This window comes from Perognathus longimembris, chromosome 17, assembly GCF_023159225.1.
Source record: "Perognathus longimembris pacificus isolate PPM17 chromosome 17, ASM2315922v1, whole genome shotgun sequence".
NCBI classification, from domain to species: domain Eukaryota; kingdom Metazoa; phylum Chordata; class Mammalia; order Rodentia; family Heteromyidae; genus Perognathus; species Perognathus longimembris.
Genome location: NC_063177.1, coordinates 13,431,259 through 13,453,425, shown reverse-complemented (window position 1 = coordinate 13,453,425; position 22,167 = coordinate 13,431,259). Strand labels below are relative to the sequence as shown.

The following is a 22,167-nucleotide window of genomic DNA, read 5'->3' as shown; positions in this document are numbered from 1 at the left end:
TGCTAGCCTTAAGCAAAATAGGCCAGGGACAATGCTCAGGCCCTGAGTCCAAGCCCCAGGACTGGCCAAAAAAAAAAAAAAAAATAGTATACCACCCCAGAAAAGTCTGACTTCTGGTTGCTTTGTAAAGTCAGATCTGTCAGCATCAGACTTGCAGTTTTACATGGCAATACTGGACCTGAGCTGTCATTAAAGTGATGGCCCTCCACCTTGTCCACTGCTGCCACTTCCTCCAGCGTCTGTGGTGCTGCCTGTGGGGACCAGGGACATCTTTTGTGAAGTGACATCTGAGGAGACTCATATGCTTTTGATAGCCGATGAAAAGCCCAAGGAAGGAGTCAAGACTGAGAACAATGAACATATTAATTTGAAGGTGGTGGGGCCGGATGGTTCTGTGGTGCAGTTTAAGAAGCATCAAGCTATGAATCTCCAAGAAACCCCTTGTACAGAAAAGCTCAAGAAGATATTATGACTCTTAGAAATAGCAGGAATATTTTCTGCAGGCTGAATTTTTTTTGGTGTATTGAGCATTTGCTTTTTCGGATTGTTTCTATATCTCTAAAATGTAAACTCTACAAACTATTACATGTGTTTTTTTTTTTTAGCACTATGCAGATATTCAGTACATAATTACTGAATAAATAAATAAACCACCAAAAAAAAAGATTAAGAGGCATACACCACTTAGTAAACTAATGAAAGTCTATTTAGAACAACAGGATTTGTCAATAAGGCAGGTCAGATTCTGATTTGATAGGTAGCCCATCAATGTAACAGACACCTGCACAGTTGGAAATGAAGACATAATTGATGTGTTCCAGCAGCAGACAGGAGGTGTCTACTAAATAAGGGAACCTGCTACTTTGCTCCACAACTTTGTTCTTATAGACCAAGAATACATTCTTAATTAGAAGACTGCAATTTGGCTCCACCACATCCTCACTACTACAGTACAGTTTTCTCTGTTCTTTCATTTCCCCCTTCCCAGTTATCCTTTATTGTACATGAAGTAACTGGTGCACAAGCATATTGCTTTTCTTTTTTCTTTTTCATTCCTTTTTTTTTTTTTTGGCCAGTCCTAGGGCTTGAAGTCAGGGCCTAAGCACTGTCCCCGACTTCTTTTTGCTCAAGGCTAGCACTCTACCACTTGAGCCACAGTGCCATTTCTGGCTTTTTCTATATATGTGGGGCCAAGGAATCGAACCCAGGGCTTCACGTATTCGAGGCAAGCACTCTGCCAGTAGGCCATAGTCCTAGCCCCTCTTTTTTTTTTTTTTTTTTTAACTAAATGGCCAATGGTATATTTTGATTGACATCAAATGAAGATGGGATGGGGAAAAATACTGGTTCTGTGAAAATATCCCCCTTCTCCATTAGTGAGTGTCATGCTCATTCAGCTTTTATCTTTATATTTCAGTAAGCTATTTTGCTCTCACTGTTTTAACCAAAAAGAAAAGAAAGGTAAAAAGAATGGTGTGGGTGCCCCAGTTTGCCAGTCCCCATCCTCCCTAACTGCATCGCCTCCCATTCCCCTGCCCTGCAGGCTGAGTGCTCAGTGCTGCTTATCACTGTGTTCTACATCTTATTAAAAGAAAAATGAAGTAGGCTGAGAGTTTCAGAAAATGAAATCGAGCATATTCCTTTGTGGCAGGAAGACTAGAAGTGTTATGTGCAAAAATTAGCTCCCTTCACTCACATCTGCTTGGCCACTGGGCATTTGAACTGAAGATTTTGTGTCTGGGAAGCTGGAAGCCTCTGGGCAGTTCTGAGTGGAATAATGCCCTTCTGAGCCACCTCTGCCAACTGTGGAGGGAATACTTGGTGGGGAGGGGCTGGAGCCAAAGAGATTCCATGACAGCCACAGCCCAAATGGGTCTGGACTAGGCAGACAGGCAAGTGCAGAGAAGAAAGAAGTGGGAGTGTGTGGGGCCCATGGAGGGTGTTGGGTCTGGGTAGCCAATAGGGATGTCTCCAGGATGAGGACACAGGAAGAGGAATGGATTGGGAGGTGGTGAGCAGCAAGCTTGGCAGGGAGGCTTCTGGCTTTTGTGGTACCAGTTAGGCGATTCCCATTTCTCATCCTGAGCTCCAGAACCTAACATAACACTGCCTTCACTACCCACCTTCTCTTCCTTCCTCCCATCTGGTTACTGCCATAAGCTTTAGGTTTAATAGAGGAAGAATTGGGGTCAGGGGTGAGAGGTATGAACTGCCAGTTCCAGTTGGGCCTGGTTGATATTATCTCAGTGCTGATTTGGGGAGGACTCCAGAGAAATTCATTCCTGACACATTTGAAGGGAACAAGTCATTGTTGCCTAGCAGGTGATCTACTGTTTGGAGACTGCAGTTCCTCTCATTGGGGGCAGTTTCCTCCCTCCCTACCTTTATCCATCCTGGGTTCCAAGGTGACTTAAAGAAAATAGCTCCTAAGAACATGGACATGAAAATACACATTTGTATTTCCATAGGAGTTTGCACAAATAATTCCATAAACATACATAAAAGCACACCTTCTTGTGCAGGGGCCACACACACACAGAAACAGCTACAACATATACTGGGTATACACTGCACAGACACAGAAAACAAATGCCCACAGAGTCCACAAAGCCACATAGATGCTCCTTCCTGCAGCACTTCTGCCTGGCCTGTTTGCCCCTGAGAGCAGCCAAGACAGCCTGCCTCTTCTTCCCCCTGTGTTGGGGTAGGACAGAATGACCTTGGCCTAAAAGTTCATTCCACAGAGGGCATGCAGTGAGCAGCACCAAGTCTCCCTAGGAGCAGGGTTTTTAAAGCTCCCAACTTGGGAAGACCAGAGTGGGCCCTGGACCAGCTTGTTTGGAAGTGATGGGATGACAGTTACAGGGGCTGCTGCCCAGAATCCCACACTGAGGCAATGTGGCTGTACTGTGGGCCAACCTGTCCACAGGATGCAGGGAGCAGCATTCTGCAAGTGCAGCTGATCTAGCTTCCAGAGGCCTGAGCAGGTGAGGTGACCTCATAGCCAGATGGCTGGAGCTTCGCCCTGCTTCCAACTTTGTGCAGATAGGCCCATGTATTGCATACATCCTGTGTGGTTTTTCTGGTGGGTTTTTTTCTTGCTGGTCCTGGGGCTTGAACTCTGTGCCCAGGCACATCCCTGAGCCTCTTTTTGCTCAAGGCTAGCGCTCTACCACTTGAGTCACAGCGCCACTCCTGGCTTCTTCTGAGTGGTTTATTGGAGATGAGTCTCACACACTTTTCTGCCAGGACTGGCTTTGAACTGTGATCCGAGGATCTCAGCCTCCTGAGTAGCGAGGATTACAGGTATGTGTCACTGGTGCCAGCTGTGTTTTTATTTGCTTAGTTTGGCTATCCTTTTCAATTTGTCCTGCTGAGATTGAAGCCAAGTGAGTCTTGCTCACCCTGTCTGGATGAACACACCTGCTTAACTTTCCTCCCTTGCAGTCTCTTCAGCACAAGATAGCCAGAGATGATGTGAAATCCAACTCACTTCCCATCCCTCTTCTGCTCAGAATTCTCCAGCCACTCTCTGGCCCTGGTGGGGCAGGGGTGGAGAACTGTCTGGGCCTGTTAGTCTCTGATCCCATCAACTGCCAGCAGTGTGCTGATAAAGTAGCTCAGGGAAAAAAGTCACCCAGACACACTGGTAGCCATGCCTGTAATCTCAGCTACTCAGGTTGAGATCTGAGGATTGTGGTTTCAAAGCCAGTCAAGAGAGCAAAAGTCAGTGCGACTCTTATTTCCATTTAACCAGTAAAAAAGCCAGAAGTAGATCTGTGCCTTATAAGTGATAGAATGCCAGCCTTGAGTGAAAAAGCTAAGGGAGAGCACCTAGACCCTGAGTTTCAGCCCAGCATACACACAAAAACAAATACAATTAGTTTTTAAAGATGCAGTCATACTCAATGTACATCATATAAAAAGTGAACTATGTAACTTGAGAGAATAATAGGAGAGAACAATTGAAGGGGTGATACTGAACAAGATGTACCACTGTACCTGACTTGAGTGAAAAGCCAAGCAAGAATGTGAGGCCCAGACTTAAAGCTCCAGTACTGGTATACACACACAAAGTGGAAGTGTGACTCCACTTAGAAGAGTTCCAGCCTTGACCTGGGTAGGCTCATGAGCAATTTCCTGAACCAGCGCTTCTACCCCAAGTGGTTTGGGTGCTCACTGCCTTAGCAAGTGGGTGCAGGTGCTGGGTAGGGTGGGGAGGGGGGTGCTAAGAGGGAGACCTAAGCCTTTTCACAGCATGTCAGCTGTGACTACACACTTGTTAGATGGAGTCCAGTGTGAAAGAGCTGCTCCTACCCTCAAGGGGGTCCAGAGGGTTCTGGTTTAACATGTGCTCCTGACCCCTGGGCAAAGCCTCCATCTCAGCAGTGCAGTACAGCCAGTCCCCTGGCCACCCAGTCCCTGTCTTTGCTCCTGTGGCCTATGAGTATGGGTGCAGAGACTGAGATGGCAGAGAGGGGTGGCAAACAGCCATGGTAGAGCCAGGGCTGGGGCCTTACAGGAGCAGGAGTCCTCAAGCATGCTGCGCTGCAGAGCTGGTCCAGCGAGCTATTTGTCGGCACCATGGATGTGGTGGGAAAGATGTGGTGTATTGCTACCCCCTTTGGGGTTACTGTGGGTACTGTGGAAGGTCCAGTCAGGTGGGAACAAGTCAAGAACAGAAGGAAGCCCAGGAAAGTATTTGGGACTGGAGACTCTGTACAAGTGGCAGGGATGTCTGTCAATATATTGCAACCAGCCATCAACCTGGTACAAAACTGCCCCCACCTTGTCCCGACCCCTCTGTCCTCCGGAGAGCTGCTGGGTGTCCTGCTAAGATCACTGCACAGCAGCACCACAGAGATGGCCTTTGCCAACCAGATAGCCCATTTACACCTCAAACACCTGGCACACCCCTCCCCAACACCTGAACTATGGTGGGGATTACCATGGGTCTAGAGCCAGCCCTTGAGTCCCATCTTCCAAAGATCAGGCTTATCTGCACCCTCTAAGGGTTACCCTAGTTTTCTTTCTCCCCTGAGGAGCCTGGCCTCATTGTGTCCAGTTTGGATGGGAACCCTAGCCAGTTTATTGTTTTTTTGATAAAAATCACTGTGAGGAAAACTTAACTTTTGTGCACTACAAAGCCCAGTAGCCACAAGGAGGAAAGAATGAGGCACACACAGGGAGAAAGTCTTTTAACTGGAAGGAGGCAATGTGTGAGGGGGCCAAGGAACTGAGCAAGTCTCTAGAGTAGACAAGCTTGCCCTGTGCAGTGGATGGCACACCACCATACATATCCCATCCCACAACCTCTCTGATCACATATGTGAGCCCTGGCTGTCCACAAGCCCTTCTCCCTGAAGCGGGCCTGCTTGCTTGCCTGAGCGAGGGGCTGCTGTGGGTCCAAGTGGGGCTGTGACCCTGCCTTCTCTCTCCCACACCGGTGGGCTGTCGGACCCCCGCTGGTCTTGCATAAGCTGACCCAGAATCCATGCCGGGGGCTGGGTGTCCCTTAAGTTGAACCTCTGTGCATGCTTCCATTTCCTGGGTCCAAGATAGGGTCTCTAATCTTCCCTAGCCAAGAGGAGCCGTGGGGCCTGGCCCAGAAAGGACAAAGCAGAGGAGCAGGGGTCTGTGAGTAAGGAGTCCTGGCAGTGAATCCAGCCGCCTGTTGGAATTGTTACTGTGATTGCGGCCAAGTCACTTTCCTAGTCAGAATCAACAAGTAGGTATAGGTGTTCACTAGGATACCAGAGCTCTGTGGCCCCATGGGTGCTGTCTCGCTGGAGAGGCAAACGTTAGGCGACCTGTGACAAGTGTGCATGTCTACAGGCGGGAGCGGAAAGCTGCGGGAACCGCGGGGGCCGCTGGTGCTCAGCCGGGAAACCGCCGATCCGCGTGCTCCAGACAGCAGCTCCGCTGGGCGTCCTCCTGGGCCTTGGTTTCCTCAGCTTCAAATTGAGGGTAACTTGTAAAGGTTCTCCAAGTTCCCTCGGTTTGTTCATAAGCTTTTCTGGGGGCAGGAGTCTCAAAAGCTGCAGAGGCGCTTCCAGTTCACCCGAGGGGAAGCTATTTGGCCCCCGCCGGGTTCCCTGCTCCGAATTTGGGGTGACCCAGCTTTAGCCCCACGCGCGCGGCAGCAGACCTGCTAGCGCCCCGCGTCCTCGCTCCGCACCGCTTCCTCCTCCCCCCGGCAGGGCCACAGCTACCCCTAGTGGCGGTGGAGGATTCCGGAGGATTCCGGACGTGGCTTCCGGTTGGCCCGAGTCTGAGACTCCGCTCCGCGCGACTCGGCTCTTTTCCGCCTCCGCGCGTCAAGCCAGCGGCGGTCCCCCACGCTCGCTGGGGTGTGGTGGAATCGGGACGCGGGGCTAGGATCTGCAGGACTGAAAGACCGCGATCACATCCTCCGAGGAAACCCGGCCGCGGGGCCCCGCCCCCGACTGCGCCTGCGTCGTTACGCACGCGAAATTGCCGCTTCTAGGAACAATGTCCCATGCGACTCGCCGTCCGTTTCCAAGGCGATCCCAGGTCCTCTGAGCAACCGCGCGTGCGCCCTGCGCGTCTCCCAGGCCTGCACTCCTGCCATGGCTGCGGCCAATCCCAGCGTCTTCCTGCTCATGGTCAACGGGCAGGTGGAGAGCGCCGAGGTGAGCAGCCATGCATCTCGCCAGGGTTGTCCCTCAGGTTTCCCCCCGGCTCTCTTCCCTTTACTCCGTGGGCTGTAGAGAGCCATGCCATTCCTTCGAGCCTGCCGGCTAGGCGGGGAAGAACCAGCGCCAGAGGTTTGGCGCCGACCGGGCCCTGACGTGCAGGTGTGTGTGACAAACCCGGATGTGTTTTGGGGTAGGATCGTGTCCACTTGAGTGAGCCGCCAGCAGGAGTAACTAGAAGAGCGGAGGCTCAGTCAACACACTTCACAACTGGGAAGACTTGGCTGGAAGTGGGCCCAGTGGGATTTGTTGATGGCTGGTGGGATTTACTGGTTTAGCTAAAGCTCTGCCAGACCCGACGCTCCCTAGCTGCCCCTTGCCTTACCTGCTTATCTCGCAGACTGCCCCACGCACCCACCTTCACTTTAGCCTGGTGTCTCAGACCATCTGCCCCCTTTTGTCCTTTTCTGGGCTCCCAGCAGGGCTGGCTGCTCCAGGGCCTCCCTCCCGCCCTGCTTCAACTCTATCCTATCCTCAGGCTTGTAGCTTTAGCCAAGTATATGCTCTGTCCTTTGGCTTCCCTGATTCCAAGTTCACACCGGCACCATTCCCTTAGGCTTCATCTGTGCCAGGCACTGAAGACACAGAAAGGCATGGAAGCTTTACAGTTCCATTCGTAACAGTGTAACAAAGCTGCCACGGAGATGGAACTTGGAGGAGTCAGGACACGTTCCTAAAGGGTGTTTTGAATGGTGGGTAGGAGATGAAATGGGAAGGACATCTGTTAGAAGGGAGCTGTCTGGGGGCAGTACTGCCAGAGTCTCTTCTCCAGATGCTTCCCATCTCCGGCCCCAGCACTTGCTGAACTCCATCCTCAAGTTTTTCCCCAGGTATCTCATGTCCAGAATTCCTATCCACCACCTGCCTGGCCAGCCCATGGGCCTCAGCTTGAATTACAGTAGACATGATGATCTGTGCTTTTTTCCTGCAGTTTCCGGAGTATGATGATCTGTACTGCAAATACTGCTTTGTGTACGGCCAGGACTGGGCCCCTACTTCGGTAAGCTGGGTTCTTGAGCCTCCACTACTCCTGGCCCTTTGTGACTGTTGGGGTTTCTGTCCTTCACACCATTCCTCTCCCTTCCCAAGCCAAATAAGAGGTAGACACTGAGGTCAGAGGGGACCCAGGTAGAAGTTTGTTCCAGCAAAGCTGGAGTGGAGAATACAACCACCGCTGGGCTTCCCTTCTCAATGTGTGCTTACCTGGGCTAGCCAAAAGGGACACAGAGCTAGAAGTGGCTGAACTATGGGTGTTCCGGGCCATCCCATACCAGTTGGTTTCTTTGCAGCCAGGATAGAACATGCTGAGGAGTGAACACAGACGGCTCTCCTGCTAAGGTTTTGGGAACTACACCAGGAAGGGAAGAGGCTGTGGGACCTCCACTGGCACATCACATTATCGTTCACAAAGCACCTTCTCAGTCTGTACGGCAGTTTTTAAAAAAGGAGGCCTAGCAGGCACTGGTGGCTCAAAATAACCCTATAATCCTAGCAACTTGAGAGGCTGGGATCTGAGGATTTTAGTTTAAAGCCAGCACAGGCAGAAAAGTCTATGAGACTCTTAATTTACCACCAAAAAACCAGAAGTAAAATTGTGGCTCAAGTGGTAGAACATTAGCCTTGAGTAAAGAAGTAGTGCCTAAGCCTTGAGTTCAAGCCCCAGGACTCGCAAAAAAAAAAAAAAAAAAATAGAGGCCCTAGAACAGCCAGCCCTACTGGAAACCATAAAAAGGACAAAAGGGAGCAGATGGTCTGGGCACCAGGCTAAAGTGGAGGTGGATAAGGTAGGTGAATGGGGCAGTCTGTGAGATGAGCAGATAAAAAAAGCTAACGTCCCTGAGCTTCAGTTTCCTCATCTATACAAGTAATATGCATATGTAATATGTATGTGTATGTATAATATGTGCATATATATTTTTTTTCTTTTTTAGTCTTAGACCTGGAGTTGAACTCTGTGTCTGATGCTTTTTTTCATTGGCTGGTGCTCCACTACCTGAGCCATGCCTCCAACCCCACAACTGATATATTAACAGTTACTTTCCACTAACCATTCATTGAATGCTATTCTTGAGACTGCTAGGCAGTCAGCAAAGCTAGACAAAGTCCCTAAATCCTGGAGTGTGCGTTCTATAAGTAGCAGAAGTGTGTTAGCTAATGATAAGTAAGGAACCTGGAGGGATGAAGAAGAAAAGGGAGGCTAGAATCTAGATAAAGTGGCTAGGAAAGGCCACAGAGAGGTTACATTTGAATAAAGACCTGAAGGAAGTGAAGGAACAAGCCATGTCAAAGTCATGGAAAGAACTTCCCAACGAGAAGGAAGAGATAGTGCAAAGAACCTGAGGCAGGAAGTGTGCCTGACATGTTTGAGAAACAAGGAGGCCATTGTGGCCAATGGACAGTGTGAACAAGGAGGAGGTGGCTAGAGGAAATAGCCAGCCATGTGGGATATGGAGAGCTCATTAGATAGAGCAAAGACCAGGATTTTATCTTGGGGTGACAGGACTTGGGTGTTTTGAGTTCTGTCATTTTTTTGAGATGGTCTTACCATGTATCCCAGGATTGCCTTGAATTTATAATTTCCTTGCATTAGCCTCCCAAGTGCTAGAATTATAGTATTTGCCATCATGCCTAGCTCTATGAGAGGGTTTAAAACAACAGGAAAAGGATGCAACTCATGTTTGTTTCATTTTGTGTTCTGTACTAATCCTGGGGCTTAAACTCAGGGCCTTGAGCTCTCACTTAGGATTTTTTTCTTCTTTTTTTTTGGTGCCAGTTCTGGGGCTTGAACTCAGGGCATAGGTACTATCTCTGAGCTTTTGTACTCAATGCTATTTTTCTACCACTTGGGTCACAGCTCCACTTCTGGCTTTTTAGTGGTTAATTGGAGATAAGAGTTTCATGGACTTTACTGCCCAGGCTACCCTCGAACCACAGTCCTCAGATCTCAGCCTCATGAGTAACTAGAATTATAGGCACTAGCCACCAGCATCCAGCTCTCAGTTTGTTTTTTTCCAGAGCTGGCACAGAGTGGCACCTCCAGTTCCAGCTTTTTGCTAGTTAATTGGAGATAATAGTCTCTTGGATTTATTTACCAGGTTAACAAGTTGTGATCCTCAGATCTCGGCCTCCTGAGTAGCTAGGATTACAAGGTTTGAACCACCAGCCCACAGCTTGACCTTTGGTGTGTGTGTGTATATGTGAATACATTGGCACGAACACCTCTTACAGAAGGTTGGGGGAACTGGTAACTTGGTCTGAGAACAGCCCCTGAGGGTGAGATGGCCTGATTTCGTCAAGGACACCTAAAGGGGCTGTGCATCCTCCAGTGTGTATTTCCAGCGCTCCAGAGAGATTCTAGATCCTAGGCCTGGATAGGAAAACCATTTTCCTCTGCACCCAGAGGTCAGGAAGTCTCTGGGAGAGGCCTTGACCTGACCCTGGAGCCTTCAGCAGAAGCCCAAGTGAGCAGGTAGCACAGCACCTCCTGTGGACAGGACTCTGCTCCTCGCAGCTGTGTACTCAAGCATCCTGACTCCAGCCTCCCACCTGGGCACTGGGGTGGAAGGGCACTGGCATCTCCTTCCCCATAAGGCTCTTGAAATAAGTTAACTCATGCCTCATTGCCAGTGGGCCTGCTAGCTAACCCTACAAAGCAAGCACATGGACTTTGGGGCCCACTCAGCACGGTGGGGTGGAGCCATAGGCATGCAATCTGCATTTCCTGCCTCAGCCTTGAGCCCCTCTCCTTGCACCACAGCAGGCAGAGGCCCTCCCGGCAGCCACCTCTGCACCTGCTCTGCATAGCTGGATCTACAAAAAGCAGGGTAGTTAGAAGCCAGCTCTCCCCTCACCTAGCCCAGTCCTGGTCCCTTGGGGGGGTGGGGGGGAAGCAGGCTGCAATCATAGGCCGTTTAGGTATCCAGGCTGTTTCAGTCCCTAGAGCAAGGGTGGTGTGCCAGAGGCCACAGCTGGTTTTAGTGATGGTGAGCCATCATCATTTCTCACTCCTCTTCCTGGCCACAAGAACAGGGTTTGCAGAGGCCTCAACTGGCCCCAAGAGCACCACAAACTGCAAAAATCTAAAATCCATACAAACATTTATTCTGTCCCTGCCCAGGGAGGGGATACAGAGAGCGCATGGGGAAAAAAAAAAGGTGGGGGGGGGTGTCTGTGGAAGATAGTCCAGAGGCCCCAGAGGACACATCTGGTAGGCAAGAGCCTGGGGCTGGCAGGACTGGCTTGCCTTTCCGAGGTCACCAAGTTCAGGTTGGCTGAGGAGGGTTCTGGAAGCTGCCTCCCGCAAGGCAGGCCCAGTTACCTGGGCTCCAGGCAGGCACCTAGGCCCACAGGGCCGGACCTTGAGGCCCCTGACCTTGGCTTGGGTCTGGCTCATGCCTCCTATATATCCAAGCAGGAAGGCAGGGCCACATAGCCTGACTTTTTTAAATCCCTCAGACTTCTATACTAAAACTAGACAGTTTTCCTGCTGGACTGCTGTGGAGTATGAGAGAAAGGCATGAAGAATGCCAGCTTTCTCCTGAGCCCCTTGAAGCAGTGTAGGCTGCTTCCATGAGAAGACTGAACGTGAGCAGATTCAGCAGAACTGCCTAGGCCACATGGCCACTAGACAGCCGGGTGGAGGTGTAAGGCTGGATGTAGGAGAAGTAGGAGTGCTGATCTGGAGCTCAGAGAGGTCAGAAGCTGAGATCATCCACATTGGGGGCTGGGAGACCAGTGCGATTACTAAGTAAAGGTAGAGTAATAGCCAGAGATGGAGCCTTGGGAGTCATCCCAGGAGGGAAAAAGCTCCAGAGACCAGTGCTTTAGAAACTTAGGGAAGAAGCAGACTAAAAGCTGAGAGCCCTTGTGACATGCCTTAATCCTAGCTACTCAAGGTGCTAAGATCTGAGGATCACAGTTCAAAGCCAGTTGGGGCAGAAAAGTCTGTAAGATTCTTCTTCAATTAAACAGCAAAAAAAAAAAAAAAAAAAAAAAGCTGGAAGTAAGAGTTGTGGCTCAAGTGGTAGTGCACTAGCTTAGAGCTCCAGAAGTAGCCTAGAAGCTTAGGGACAGCATCTAGGCCCTCAGTTCAAGCCCCAGGACCAGCACAAAAATAAACAAACTAAGGCAGAGCACCTATCTAACAAGTGAGAGCCCTAAGTTCTACACCCAGAACCACCAAGAAAGAGAGAAAAGAAAGAGAAAGAAGCAGATTAACTGGGTGTGGTGGTGCAGTCCTGTAATCCCAGCACTTGGGAGGCTGAGGCTGGATGATCCAAGGTTAAGGCTGCCTGGGCTTCTATACAGACTCCATCTCATGAATGAAGGAAAGAAACAGATTAACTTCCAGACATGACCTCCTCTGTCAGACACTGCCAGTGGATCAGGTAAAATGAGGGTAGAGAAGCCTGGTTGGGCCCCAAGGTCACTTCATTTGTATGAGACCCTAGTAGAGAGGTGGAGCCTTAAGTCACCCAGCAGTGGGTTGTGGGGAGAACAGCACAGAGGTATGGCAGCTGCACACGTGAGTGTGTAGCTTGTCCAGGGAGAATGGCTAAGCAAGTAGAAGAGTGGGGTTGGGAGAGGATTTTTTTTGTGGTAAACAATACATGGGTACTGATGGAATTATACGAGAGACTGGTGGTGTAGGAACCTTGTTGCTGCCACTTCCTTTAGGGGCACGAGGGGTGACTCGTGCATGGTGGAGGGGCTGACCTCCTGGGTTTGTCACACCCTAGAGAGGGTGCATTAAATTACCAGATCTGAACCAGGCATGGTAGCATATACCTGTAATCCCAGTACTCAGGAGGTTGAGAGAGGAGGATATCAAGTTCGAGGCTAGCCTGGGCTATACAGCGATACTCTGGCTTAAAAAACAAACAAAAGGCAGATCTAAGAGTACACTGTATTCCTTAGTTCCCTATTTGGAATATCTGGTCGCAGTAGAAGAAAACAGCCTCCCAACAATTACCTCCGAAGGTAAGGAGGTAGCTCAGACCAGCTGACCCCCTCCCCCAATTGTCCCCACAGGGTCTGGAGGAGGGCATCTCACAAATCGCATCCAAGAGCCAAGATGTGCGGCGAGCGCTGGTGTGGAATTTCCCCATCGATGTCACCTTTAAAAGCACCAACCCCTATGGCTGTGAGTCTGAGGCCCTGAGGGTCGGGGGCTCTCCATGGTGCCCCTGCTGCCTCCTACCCATCACCATGCACTTCTGGGCACCTGGGTTCCCAGGGCATTTACCACTGCCCACCTCATCCTCAACACCCCTGCACCCAAGTTCATTTCTGCATGCTGTGCACCTGACCTGGCAGTTCAAAGGTTTGTCAAGTCCGACCCCCATCTGACCTCTGCCATTTATTCGCCATGCTTGTGAAGGCTGGGCAGCCTGGGAGCCCGGTGCACAGGGCTGCAGCTGCCCAGCCTGGAAACCTGACCCTGTGTCCCAGCCTCCCACGGCATGTTGAGATCTAGCCAGGCCCAGCACTGGTTCCTTCTGTGTGAGGCCCAAGTGCTCTGTTCTGAGCCTTTGCTCAACCTCTTCCCTGTGCCATTGCCTTTCCCACATCGTGTTTCACTTCCTTACCAAGGACTTCCTTGCTCGACATGTTTGCTTCCTGCCTTGTCAGGTGGCTACTAACATCACGTGATGTTCACTCCTGCTGAGCCAACATGGGCTCAGGCTTCTCAGGGTGGGCTTATCTTTCTTTTCCTCCATAAGGAAACACATTCAACAGTGACATCCTTACTGCCAGCTCTATATCTGAAAGCCAAGTACATCTTTGAATGCAGGCCTCTCTGCTTTCATGGCCTGGTCCATGTGGCCTGTGCTCAGCTTCCAGGGCACACAGGGTCTGGAGTGGGGGCTGCCTGACATTACACCTTGTGGGGAACTTCTACCCTGCTATCTTCATCCATGAGTGAAAAATTCTGCAGGTTCCCTGGGTCAGTGTTCAAGCCAGTGGGCCAACCTCCTGCTGAGGACAGCTGGGAAAGAGGAGTGAAAGACTGAAAAGCAAAGCCAAAAATCCAATTCATGAAGGTGCTAAAGAGCTAGCAAAGTACTGGCCTTTTCCAGGTCAAGTTTCAGGAGAGGAATAGAAATCCAGACATGTGCGCTTGTCACTTCATCTCTGGGTGTTTGCTGAGTCCCCAAGAGGTGACTGAGAGGCCCACAGACCTCAGAGATACAGTATTGGCTAGCATATGCAAGAGGCATGGACACCAGAAATGGCTCAAATTTAAAGGATTGCTATGCCAAAATGTAGGGTTATAGAAGCATAGGGTGATGGGACCTTGCAGAGCTGAGTGCTGTCCTATGTGACTTCCTTCTTAGTGTATGGCCAGCTGTGCTGTGTACACGTGTGCCAGGAGCCTGTACAACAATGACCCGATGGTTACTGTTCAGACCAGCTCCAGAAGGAAGGCCAACCTTTCCTTCCCATCAGCACCATCATGAAAGGGAGCAAGCTGAGTGAAGGAGGCTGGGTACAACTGTGATACCTGTAATCCCAGCTAGTTAGAGGTAGAGATTCAAGGCCAGCCTGGGGAAAAAGTGAGATATCTCAATCAATAAGCCAGGCATAGTGGAATGCACCTATGGCTCCAGGTACTCAAGAGACAACAGGTAAGAGGCTGTCCCCCCACCCCCCAAAAAAGAGAGAAACAAATGCCAAAAAAAAGGTAGTGTGTCTGCCTAGCAAACATAAGACTGAGTGGAAAAACAAAGATCTCAAAATTATGGTTACCTTTGGTATAGGAGTGATGGAAAGGTACAAACTTCTTAAACCTTCATTGAGCACTTCCAGATTCTTAGGCTATTCCAACAGTGTTGTGTTTTGGCAGTATTGGATTTTAAACGCAAGGCTTGTGCTTATTTGACTTGCTTGCTTGGCAGAGAGGTTAGACAACTATCCTGAGGTCACTCAGTAGTGACCACAGGGTGGGAACCTGTCATGCCAGCAGCCAGACCCCCCCTAGATCCCACCTGCCACTTGAGGTGGTGATCTGTGCTCTTGGAGAAGACAAGCACACACACCTAGTGGCCTCAGTTAACAGGAAAAAGCTGTCTTTGTTACTTCAAAGCAACATTCCTGGGAGGTCTTGCTTTACCTTCTCTCTGGCCCAAGAGCCCATGCTTACACTCCAGTGTGGTCACCACCATCAGACGAGGCAGGCAGGAAGCAGGGAGCAGATTCTGACCACATCTGGGACCCTGCCTGGCAACAGGGCTCCAGGGGACACCCCAGGTCTGTTGTGTGGGGCCAGCACCTTTGCCCTGTCACCACAGCTGAGTTGGGGTGCAGAGAGTGCCCATCAAGCTACTAGGGAAACAGGAAGTAACGGAGTGTTCAGCATCCTGTTGTCCTCCCCTCCCTCTACCCCCACACTCTCCAAGCCTGATGCTCCCAGCGCAGAAGACACATCCCATGACTCAGTGTGCTCCACTTCTGCCTGTATTGCTCTTGCTCCATGTACTAACCCCTGCCTTGTCCTTCCCTAGGGCCACAGATCGTGCTCAGTGTATATGGACCAGATGTCTTTGGGAATGACGTGGTTCGAGGCTACGGGGCAGTGCATGTGCCTTTCTCACCTGGCCGGTAGGTCATCACTCTCACGTGGTCCCTGGGACCTGTCCTTTGTGGGCCCTTGCTGGCTATGGGACCAGGGTCAGCTGCCCATCCTCTTCCATCTTGGGCTCCAGCCAGCCATGCTCTGTGTCAGCTCAGTGGAGGGAGTCAGGTGGCTGTGGCCTCTATCTGGGTGGATGCCAGGCTCAGACTGCTGGCCAGACACCAGGAAAAGAGGGCAAGAAATGAGCCAGAATCTGGGTGCCAGTGGCTCGCACCTGTAATCTTAGCTACTGAGGAGGCTGAGATCTGAGGATTGAAGTATGAGGTCAGCCTAGGCAGGAATGTTGGTGAGACTTTTATCTCCAGTTAATCACCCAGAAGCCAGAAGTGGAGCTGTGGCTCTAGTAGTATAAGGACAGCCTTGAACAGAAAAACTTAGGGAGGGCTGGGGATATGGCCTAGTGGCAAGAGTGCTTGCCTCATATACATGAGGCCCTGGGTTCAATTCCCCAGCACCACATATACAGAAAATGGCCAGAAGTGGCGCTGTGGCTCAAGTGGCAGAGTGCTAGCCTTGAGCAAAAAGAAGCCAGGGACAGTGCTCAGGCCCTGAGTCGAAGCCCCAGGACTGGCCAAAAAAAAAAAAAGAAAAGAAAAACTTAGGGATAGTTGCCCAGGCCCTGAGTTTAAGCCCCAGTGCCAGCATAAAAAAAGGGGGAGTGGGGGGAACTGGGAAAAAGATTTTGTAGAGCTTCACCTCCATGAGACTGGGCACCTCGACTGACCCGGCAGCAGCAACACACCTGATCTGCACCTGTTCACACCCCACCTGGGTGAGGTACTCAGCAAATCTGTGTGTGAAAATGTGCTTCAGGTACAAGAGGACCATCCCCATGTTTGTGCCAGAGTCCACATCCACACTACAGAAGTTCACAAGGTGAGTTTCTCCTGATCTAGTGGGTAATGGCCGGCATATTCCAGCTCTCCTACTGGGGACAGATGTTAACGGCCCTCTGGGCCCAGGGAGTGGGCTGCTCAGTCCTTGGGCTCACTTGAGCCACCATTCTGGCAGCAAAATGCATGCAGTCTTCTGTGTCCTGTCTTTGTGTCAGATGGAGAAATGGCCACAACATAACGTACTGTTAGTTAGGGCCCATCGATGGGAGCCAGACTCCTAAGAATGGCTGTCATCCTGGGACAGCCTGTTACTCAGCCACTGGGTGCCTCTCCTGTGGGAGCCTTGGCTAGGAGGAGACCAAACTGGAGCCCCTGGGCTGCCCTGGGAGATCTGGGAAAAAACACCCCAGGAGGGGTCCAGCAAGCACTTTCTTATTGTATTAGGAGCAGGTCACTGTGCAGTATGAGGTAAGCAGGTGGGGGCAAGGGATGTTGGGGGGTCAGGCCATGTCAGGACATAGGGCCTGTGGGGAGGGCCTAGAGGCCTGGAGTCAGCCCAGTGGTGATTTGTGGGCAAACCCTTCCCTACCCCACACCTGCATAGGAGCTTGGGGGACCATCCAGGCCCCAACCAACTGACTGGAAGTAGGTCCGAGTGCCTGTCAGCTTGGCCCCACTAGAGTCCTCCATTGTACCCCTAAAGGGGTAGCTATGCAGGGAAGATGAAGACCCACTGAAGTTCCCAGGGAGCAGCCCTCTCGAAGACTGTGTGCTACTGGGAATAGGACCTCGTCAGAGGCCTGCTGGGTGGGGGCTGGCTCAGCCAGAGCCCACATGGTGCCCTGCAAAAGGCAGGGCAGCATTGTCATTGCCTTGGCCCTGGAGCCCCTGTGGGAGCCTCAGGCAAGCAAGGGCTTCTTAGCCAGAGGCCTGAGCTAGTGATCCTTGGAGGTAACACCACCAGCCCCAGGGCTGTCAGGGGAGCAGTGGCCAGGGTGTGCCAGCTGGCTCTGAAGCAGAGGGGCTTTGAGAATCCACAGGCCATCACTCACTCTACCTGGGGCATTTGTCCTGCATGAGCAGGTAGTGTTCTTGACTTCCACGACTCAGGGGAGTGGCAGAGGGCTAAGACAAATGAAGATGGGGTGACAGAAGAGCTCCCATGTGCAGTATTCAAGGAGGCTACTCGCTCAGGCAGAGCCTGGAACCTTTCCCCCTCTCCCAGTCTGGCACCAACTAGCTGGCCCTACCCATCCCCCATCATGTGCTCACCTGCCACAGCACCCTCAACACCTGGTTCATTTTCTGTGGTCACTGGAGTAGATTACCACAAACACGATGGCTTAACACAATAGAAATTTGATTTCTCTATTCAAAAGGCAGAAGTCCAAACTCTCCATTGCTGGACTGTGGTTAGGCTGCTGGCAAGATGCTTCCTCCAGCTCAGGGGCACTGTTCCTCCCTCCTCCAGCTTCTCATGGCTGCTTGCCTTCCTTAGCTTGTGGGCGCATCTCTCCAGGCTCTGCCTCCCTGGTCACAGGCATTCTCCTGTGTGTCATGTCTCCTTCATATGACCACATCCTTTCACATGTGTGTGCTAGCACCAGGGCTTGAACTCAAGTCTTGTGTTCTCAACTTTTTCTCTGGCACTCTAGCCATAACTGCAGTTCGAGCTTCTTCCCAACTAGAGATAGTATCAGATCTGCCTGGGCTCAATCCTCAGATCTCAGCCTCCTGAGTAACTAGGATTGCAGGTATGAGCCAAAAGTGCTGAGAACATTATTACACTAGAACCCCACTGGATAATTCAGATTAATCTACATGACAAGACCCTTAACTAAATGATACTGAGACCTTTTAACTGGCAATCAGACTACATTGTGTCCAGAGACTGAGACCTTATCTCCCTGGGGACCTGTTCAGCCTCTTGTCACTCCTCCACACTAGTCTCAAACAGCAGCCAGGATGATGTCCCTACAAGCCATTCCTCCCCCTGCATTCAGGACTCACTAAAGCCCGAAGGCCACAGAGCCCAGCTGGCTTACTGATCTCTCCTCCATCTGCCTCCCATCTGACTATGCCTCACCTGCCTAGAGTTCCCGAGGCCCATGTCTAGAGTAATCTCTAAACAGTCTCTTTTCCCAGTCAGATGAGCAGGTGGTCCTGGCAGACCCTGGAGAGAATCACAGATGTGAGGGCGGGATCTGCCCCTGTGGCAAAGACTGTTCTCTGCAGCCTCAGTCCCCAGCAGCCCCACAAGATAGTGGCTTCTGGGGTGCACAGCTGCTGGGAGGAAACTCGGTCTCCGTGTGCATCCATCTGCCCCCTGTGGCAGCTGGTGGGCAGAGCTCCCTCCCTGGTGGCCATGTGCCTCCTGCAGCACATTGAGCCCTGGGACCCATGCAGCAGTGTGGGTGGGCTCTGGTGCACTCGCAGAGGACCTGCCTGGAGCTGCTGTGGGGAGAGGGCTGAGCACCTTACCCTGCCCCTAGGCAGCCAGGTGTGCAGGCAGGGCTGCCAAGCAAGGCCTCACACCCCCACCTGCTGGGGATAGTACACCTTGTTCTTTACAGCTGTAGTGGGTGTGCTGAGGGCAGGGCCCAAGCAGGGAGCCTCCAGCCCCCCACACCAACACTGTAGCCTGTCACCAGGCATTTGCAGAGCAAGGCTCCTGAAGGTAAATTGGCAGCAGGGTCTGGTGCTGCTCTTAGCATGTGACTTAGGAGTTAGTGTCCTGAGGCCGCATCCTAGTTAGGAAGGGGAAGGTTTTATATGGCCACCAGTGGGCAGTGGGGTGCCTTCATCTCACAGCTCCATCTTTTGTGGGTTGTTTTTGTTTTGTTTTGCCAGTCCTGGGGCTTGAATTCAGGGCCTGAGCACTGTCCCTGGCTTCTTTTTGCTCAAGGCTAGCACTCTGCCACTTGAGCCACAGCACCACTTCCAACTTTTTCTATATATGTGGTGCTGAGGAATTGAACCCAGGGCTTCATGCATGCTATGCAAGCACTCTAGCACTAAGCCACATTCCCAACCCCCCAGTGTTACCCCTTAGTTGACAAAATTGAGGCTCAGTAATGGGAGGTGACAGCCGTGCCAGGCTGGGAACACTGTGTCTGCCCCTCCCCGGGTGGGGGCCCTTCTTCCTGAGGATGGAAAGGGAGTCACATTGTCCCATTTGCCCACCCACAAACCAGCTATACCTTTTGGGGATTCACACCTGGCTGTAGGCTGAACCCCTATCCAGCTCAAGTTGCCTTCAGCTTTCATTGGTAGGGTTCAGGCCCATGGCAGATAGGCTGGGGAAGCAAACACTGGCTGCAAGGCTGCAGAAGCCCCACCAGGCCTCTACGACTGCATGACCCAGGAGGAGCACACTGGAGCCCAGCCTCTCCCCTCAGATGGGGTGGGGAGGCTCTGCCCAGACCTGGCTCCTGAGAGAGAGGCTGGGAGAGGGTTGCTTCATATTAACGCCAGGCCCCTTGTCCAGTGTCTGAGGCCAGCAGTCCCCAGGCAGGGCTCTGCTCACCTGTGTTCTTGTGTTTCCTACCAGCTGGTTCATGGGACGGCGGCCCGAATACACAGACCCCAAGGTGGTGGCTCAGGGTGAAGGCCGGGAAGGTAAAGTTTGATGCTCTCACCCTTGTCCTGGCCAGGCAGGGTGGAGCCCAGGGAGGGATGAGGTGGGCCCCAGTGCCTGGGAGCCTGGGAAGCAGAGTACAGGAAGAACCCCAGAACTCTTGAGGCCTCCCAGATGAGGGCCTGGCTGGAATAGAGGGTTTGCCACATCTGTTCTTCCACTGAGCCTTTTGACATGGGCTGGGCACTGTCATACCCACTCTACAGAAGAGAACACTGAGGCTTCCAGCAGCTTTAGTTTATCTGCCCGGCGCAGCAGGCTGATGATGCCTTTCTGTCTCCAGTGACCCGAGTTCGCTCCCAGGGGTTTGTCACCCTCCTCTTCAATGTGGTGACCAAGGACATGAGGAAGCTGGGCTACGACACAGGACCCCAGAGTGTCCTGGGGCTCAGTCCAGCCCAAGGCCTCCCTCCATGAAGGCCGTGGCTGCCCTCCTGAGTCTGGATGGCGTACTGCGTGGCTCCCACATACACAAGAACTCTCTCCCTGGGTCAGCACTGGCCCTTTGGCCTCAGGTGCGACGTGGTGTGACGCTTGGGTGGGCAGTGGGAAGGACTAGGGGGTTTTATACAATAAAGAAATATTTTTAGAGCCCAGTCCCAGGACTGCCTTCTCTCCCCTCTATCACCACCCTGTATGGGGGAGGGGGGCACACCAGGAGGACCAGCCAAGACCAGAGCTTTGCCATCACTCTGGTTCTACTGCTTAGGGCTGCAGGACCTTATTGCTTTAACACACTTATCCCTAAAATGAGTATGTGGTCTCTCTTAAGACATGGAGTTAAGTAGTCACTTGCCTAGTGCTTGATACTGTGTCCTCTGTGCTCCATGATGCCAGCCTCCCTTGGTAAAAGGAGAATCCTTTGAACAGAAGACTGCCATTGGTGCTCCTGCTCTGGGGCTCACGTCCAGCTGCACATGCTCAGGGTCGCCCTACCCACCTCTCCTGGGAGCAGACCCTCCCCCCTGCACCTTCTCTCTCTAGAACTGTACCCTTGTTCCTCCCTCCTGGCACTCCCGTCAGGTCCTACTACCACTTCCTACCCCGACTTCCTGGTCCCCAGCTGCCCCTTGGGAATGCACGAGAGCCTTGTCCTCTGCTAGAAAGTCGGCTACAGCCTCCAGGCTCTGAGGTCAGGAACCAACAGCTGGACTTTGAGGCCAACCGGGGTGCTTCCACCTCTGGCTTCCTGCCACAGTTCCAGTCCTGTTTCCTCTGTGCCCCCACCCTCCACCCCTGTACCAACTGGCCTGTCACTGCCTGACGCCTCGGCCCTTAGGACCATGTTCAAGCCTGTCAGCACTGGCTGTCTGGCAAACAGCCATCTTCTAATGTTTTCCCATTTCCCCAATATTACTCAACTGTCCAACAGAGTGCAAGCTGAAGTAACATTACAGTGAAAACCACATACAGCCATCTAGACTACCATGGCCATGTTCATCTCACAGATGAAAAATACTAGGAAAACAAATTCTGTCATGATCATGTATGGTATTTGGGGGGGGGGGAGTGATGAAGGGGTCATGGGTAACTGCCCACATAGCACTTACATTGTTAGGGATTTTCAGTAGCTTGGAGATGGACTCATAGTATCAAGGCTCACACACCATTTACATCAAGGACTAACGCATCTGAGGTGGTGGGACCTGTCCCCCAGGGTACTGAGGGACAAGGACCATACTTGTGTTTTCCTATCCAAATATTCCTGAGTCCACCCTGGGCTTAGTGCATTCCAAAGCAAACTGCAGACAAGTACTATGCCAAGTTCAATCCCATTAAAAAAATTGAAGGTATCAGTTTATCTTAGCATGAACTAGAGTTGATTCGTTCTCCATTACTGCTCTTTCTTTTGAGGGAACATTACATCTACAAAGTCTTTGTGGCCGTCTCGATGGAGAACAGCTATGGCATATGGCCCAGGTTCACCCCTTACTTGCAAAACTCACAAAACTGTACATCCACTGTTTCCCTTTTCTCCTGGCCCCATGGAAACACTACATCTCCCAAGCCCTGAGTGTTGGAGGGAGAGGAGTCCATGTGAGTTGTGTGGCTTGAGCCAAGTATATTGGTTTGCACCTGTAATTCCAGCTCCTGGAAAGGCTAAGATCAGGAAGATGCAGTTTGAAGCAAATCCATACAAAAAGTTCACAAGACTCCATGTCAAAACAATAAAGAGCTGGGCATGATGGCATATCTCAGCTACACAGAAAGCATAAACAGGATCACAGACCAGAGCATCTGGGGCAAAAGGTGAGACCCTATTTGAAAAGTAACAAAAGCAAAAGGATGTCAGCGACAACTCACTGTGCTGACCTGCAGGCACATTCTGCCTGTGGCTGTAGA

At 51.5% G+C, this 22,167-nt stretch overlaps 1 protein-coding gene across 2 annotated transcripts; it reads left to right on the top strand.

Annotated features, from left to right (window-relative positions):
• The first annotated feature begins 6,463 nt into the window (after positions 1–6,463).
• Positions 6,464–20,454, top strand: B9d1 (B9 domain containing 1). Of its 2 annotated transcripts, none has more exons than XM_048366608.1 (7): positions 6,464–6,653; positions 7,648–7,716; positions 12,747–12,858; positions 15,221–15,317; positions 16,165–16,227; positions 19,738–19,805; positions 20,031–20,121. In XM_048366608.1, the coding sequence occupies exons 1-7, from the start codon at positions 6,591–6,593 to the stop codon at positions 20,108–20,110; spliced, it is 552 nt and encodes a 183-aa protein (XP_048222565.1). In that variant the 5' UTR covers positions 6,464–6,590; the 3' UTR covers positions 20,111–20,121. The 2 variants fall into 2 exon arrangements, with proteins under 2 accessions (XP_048222565.1, XP_048222564.1); XM_048366607.1 differs by having other exon boundaries at positions 6,484–6,653; positions 20,108–20,454.
• Positions 20,455–22,167: the final 1,713 nt, after the last annotated feature.

Bases quoted from the DNA above. Each gene is read 5' to 3' on its own strand.
- B9d1 (XM_048366607.1), top strand. From the start codon at position 6,591: ATGGCTGCGGCCAATCCCAGCGTCTTCCTGCTCATGGTCAACGGGCAG. The intron at 6,654-7,647 runs GTGAGCAGCCAT...TTTTTCCTGCAG, and splicing joins GGCAGGTGGAGAGCGCCGAG to TTTCCGGAGTATGATGATCT. The intron at 19,806-20,107 runs GTAAAGTTTGAT...TTCTGTCTCCAG, and splicing joins TCAGGGTGAAGGCCGGGAAG to TGACCCGAGTTCGCTCCCAG.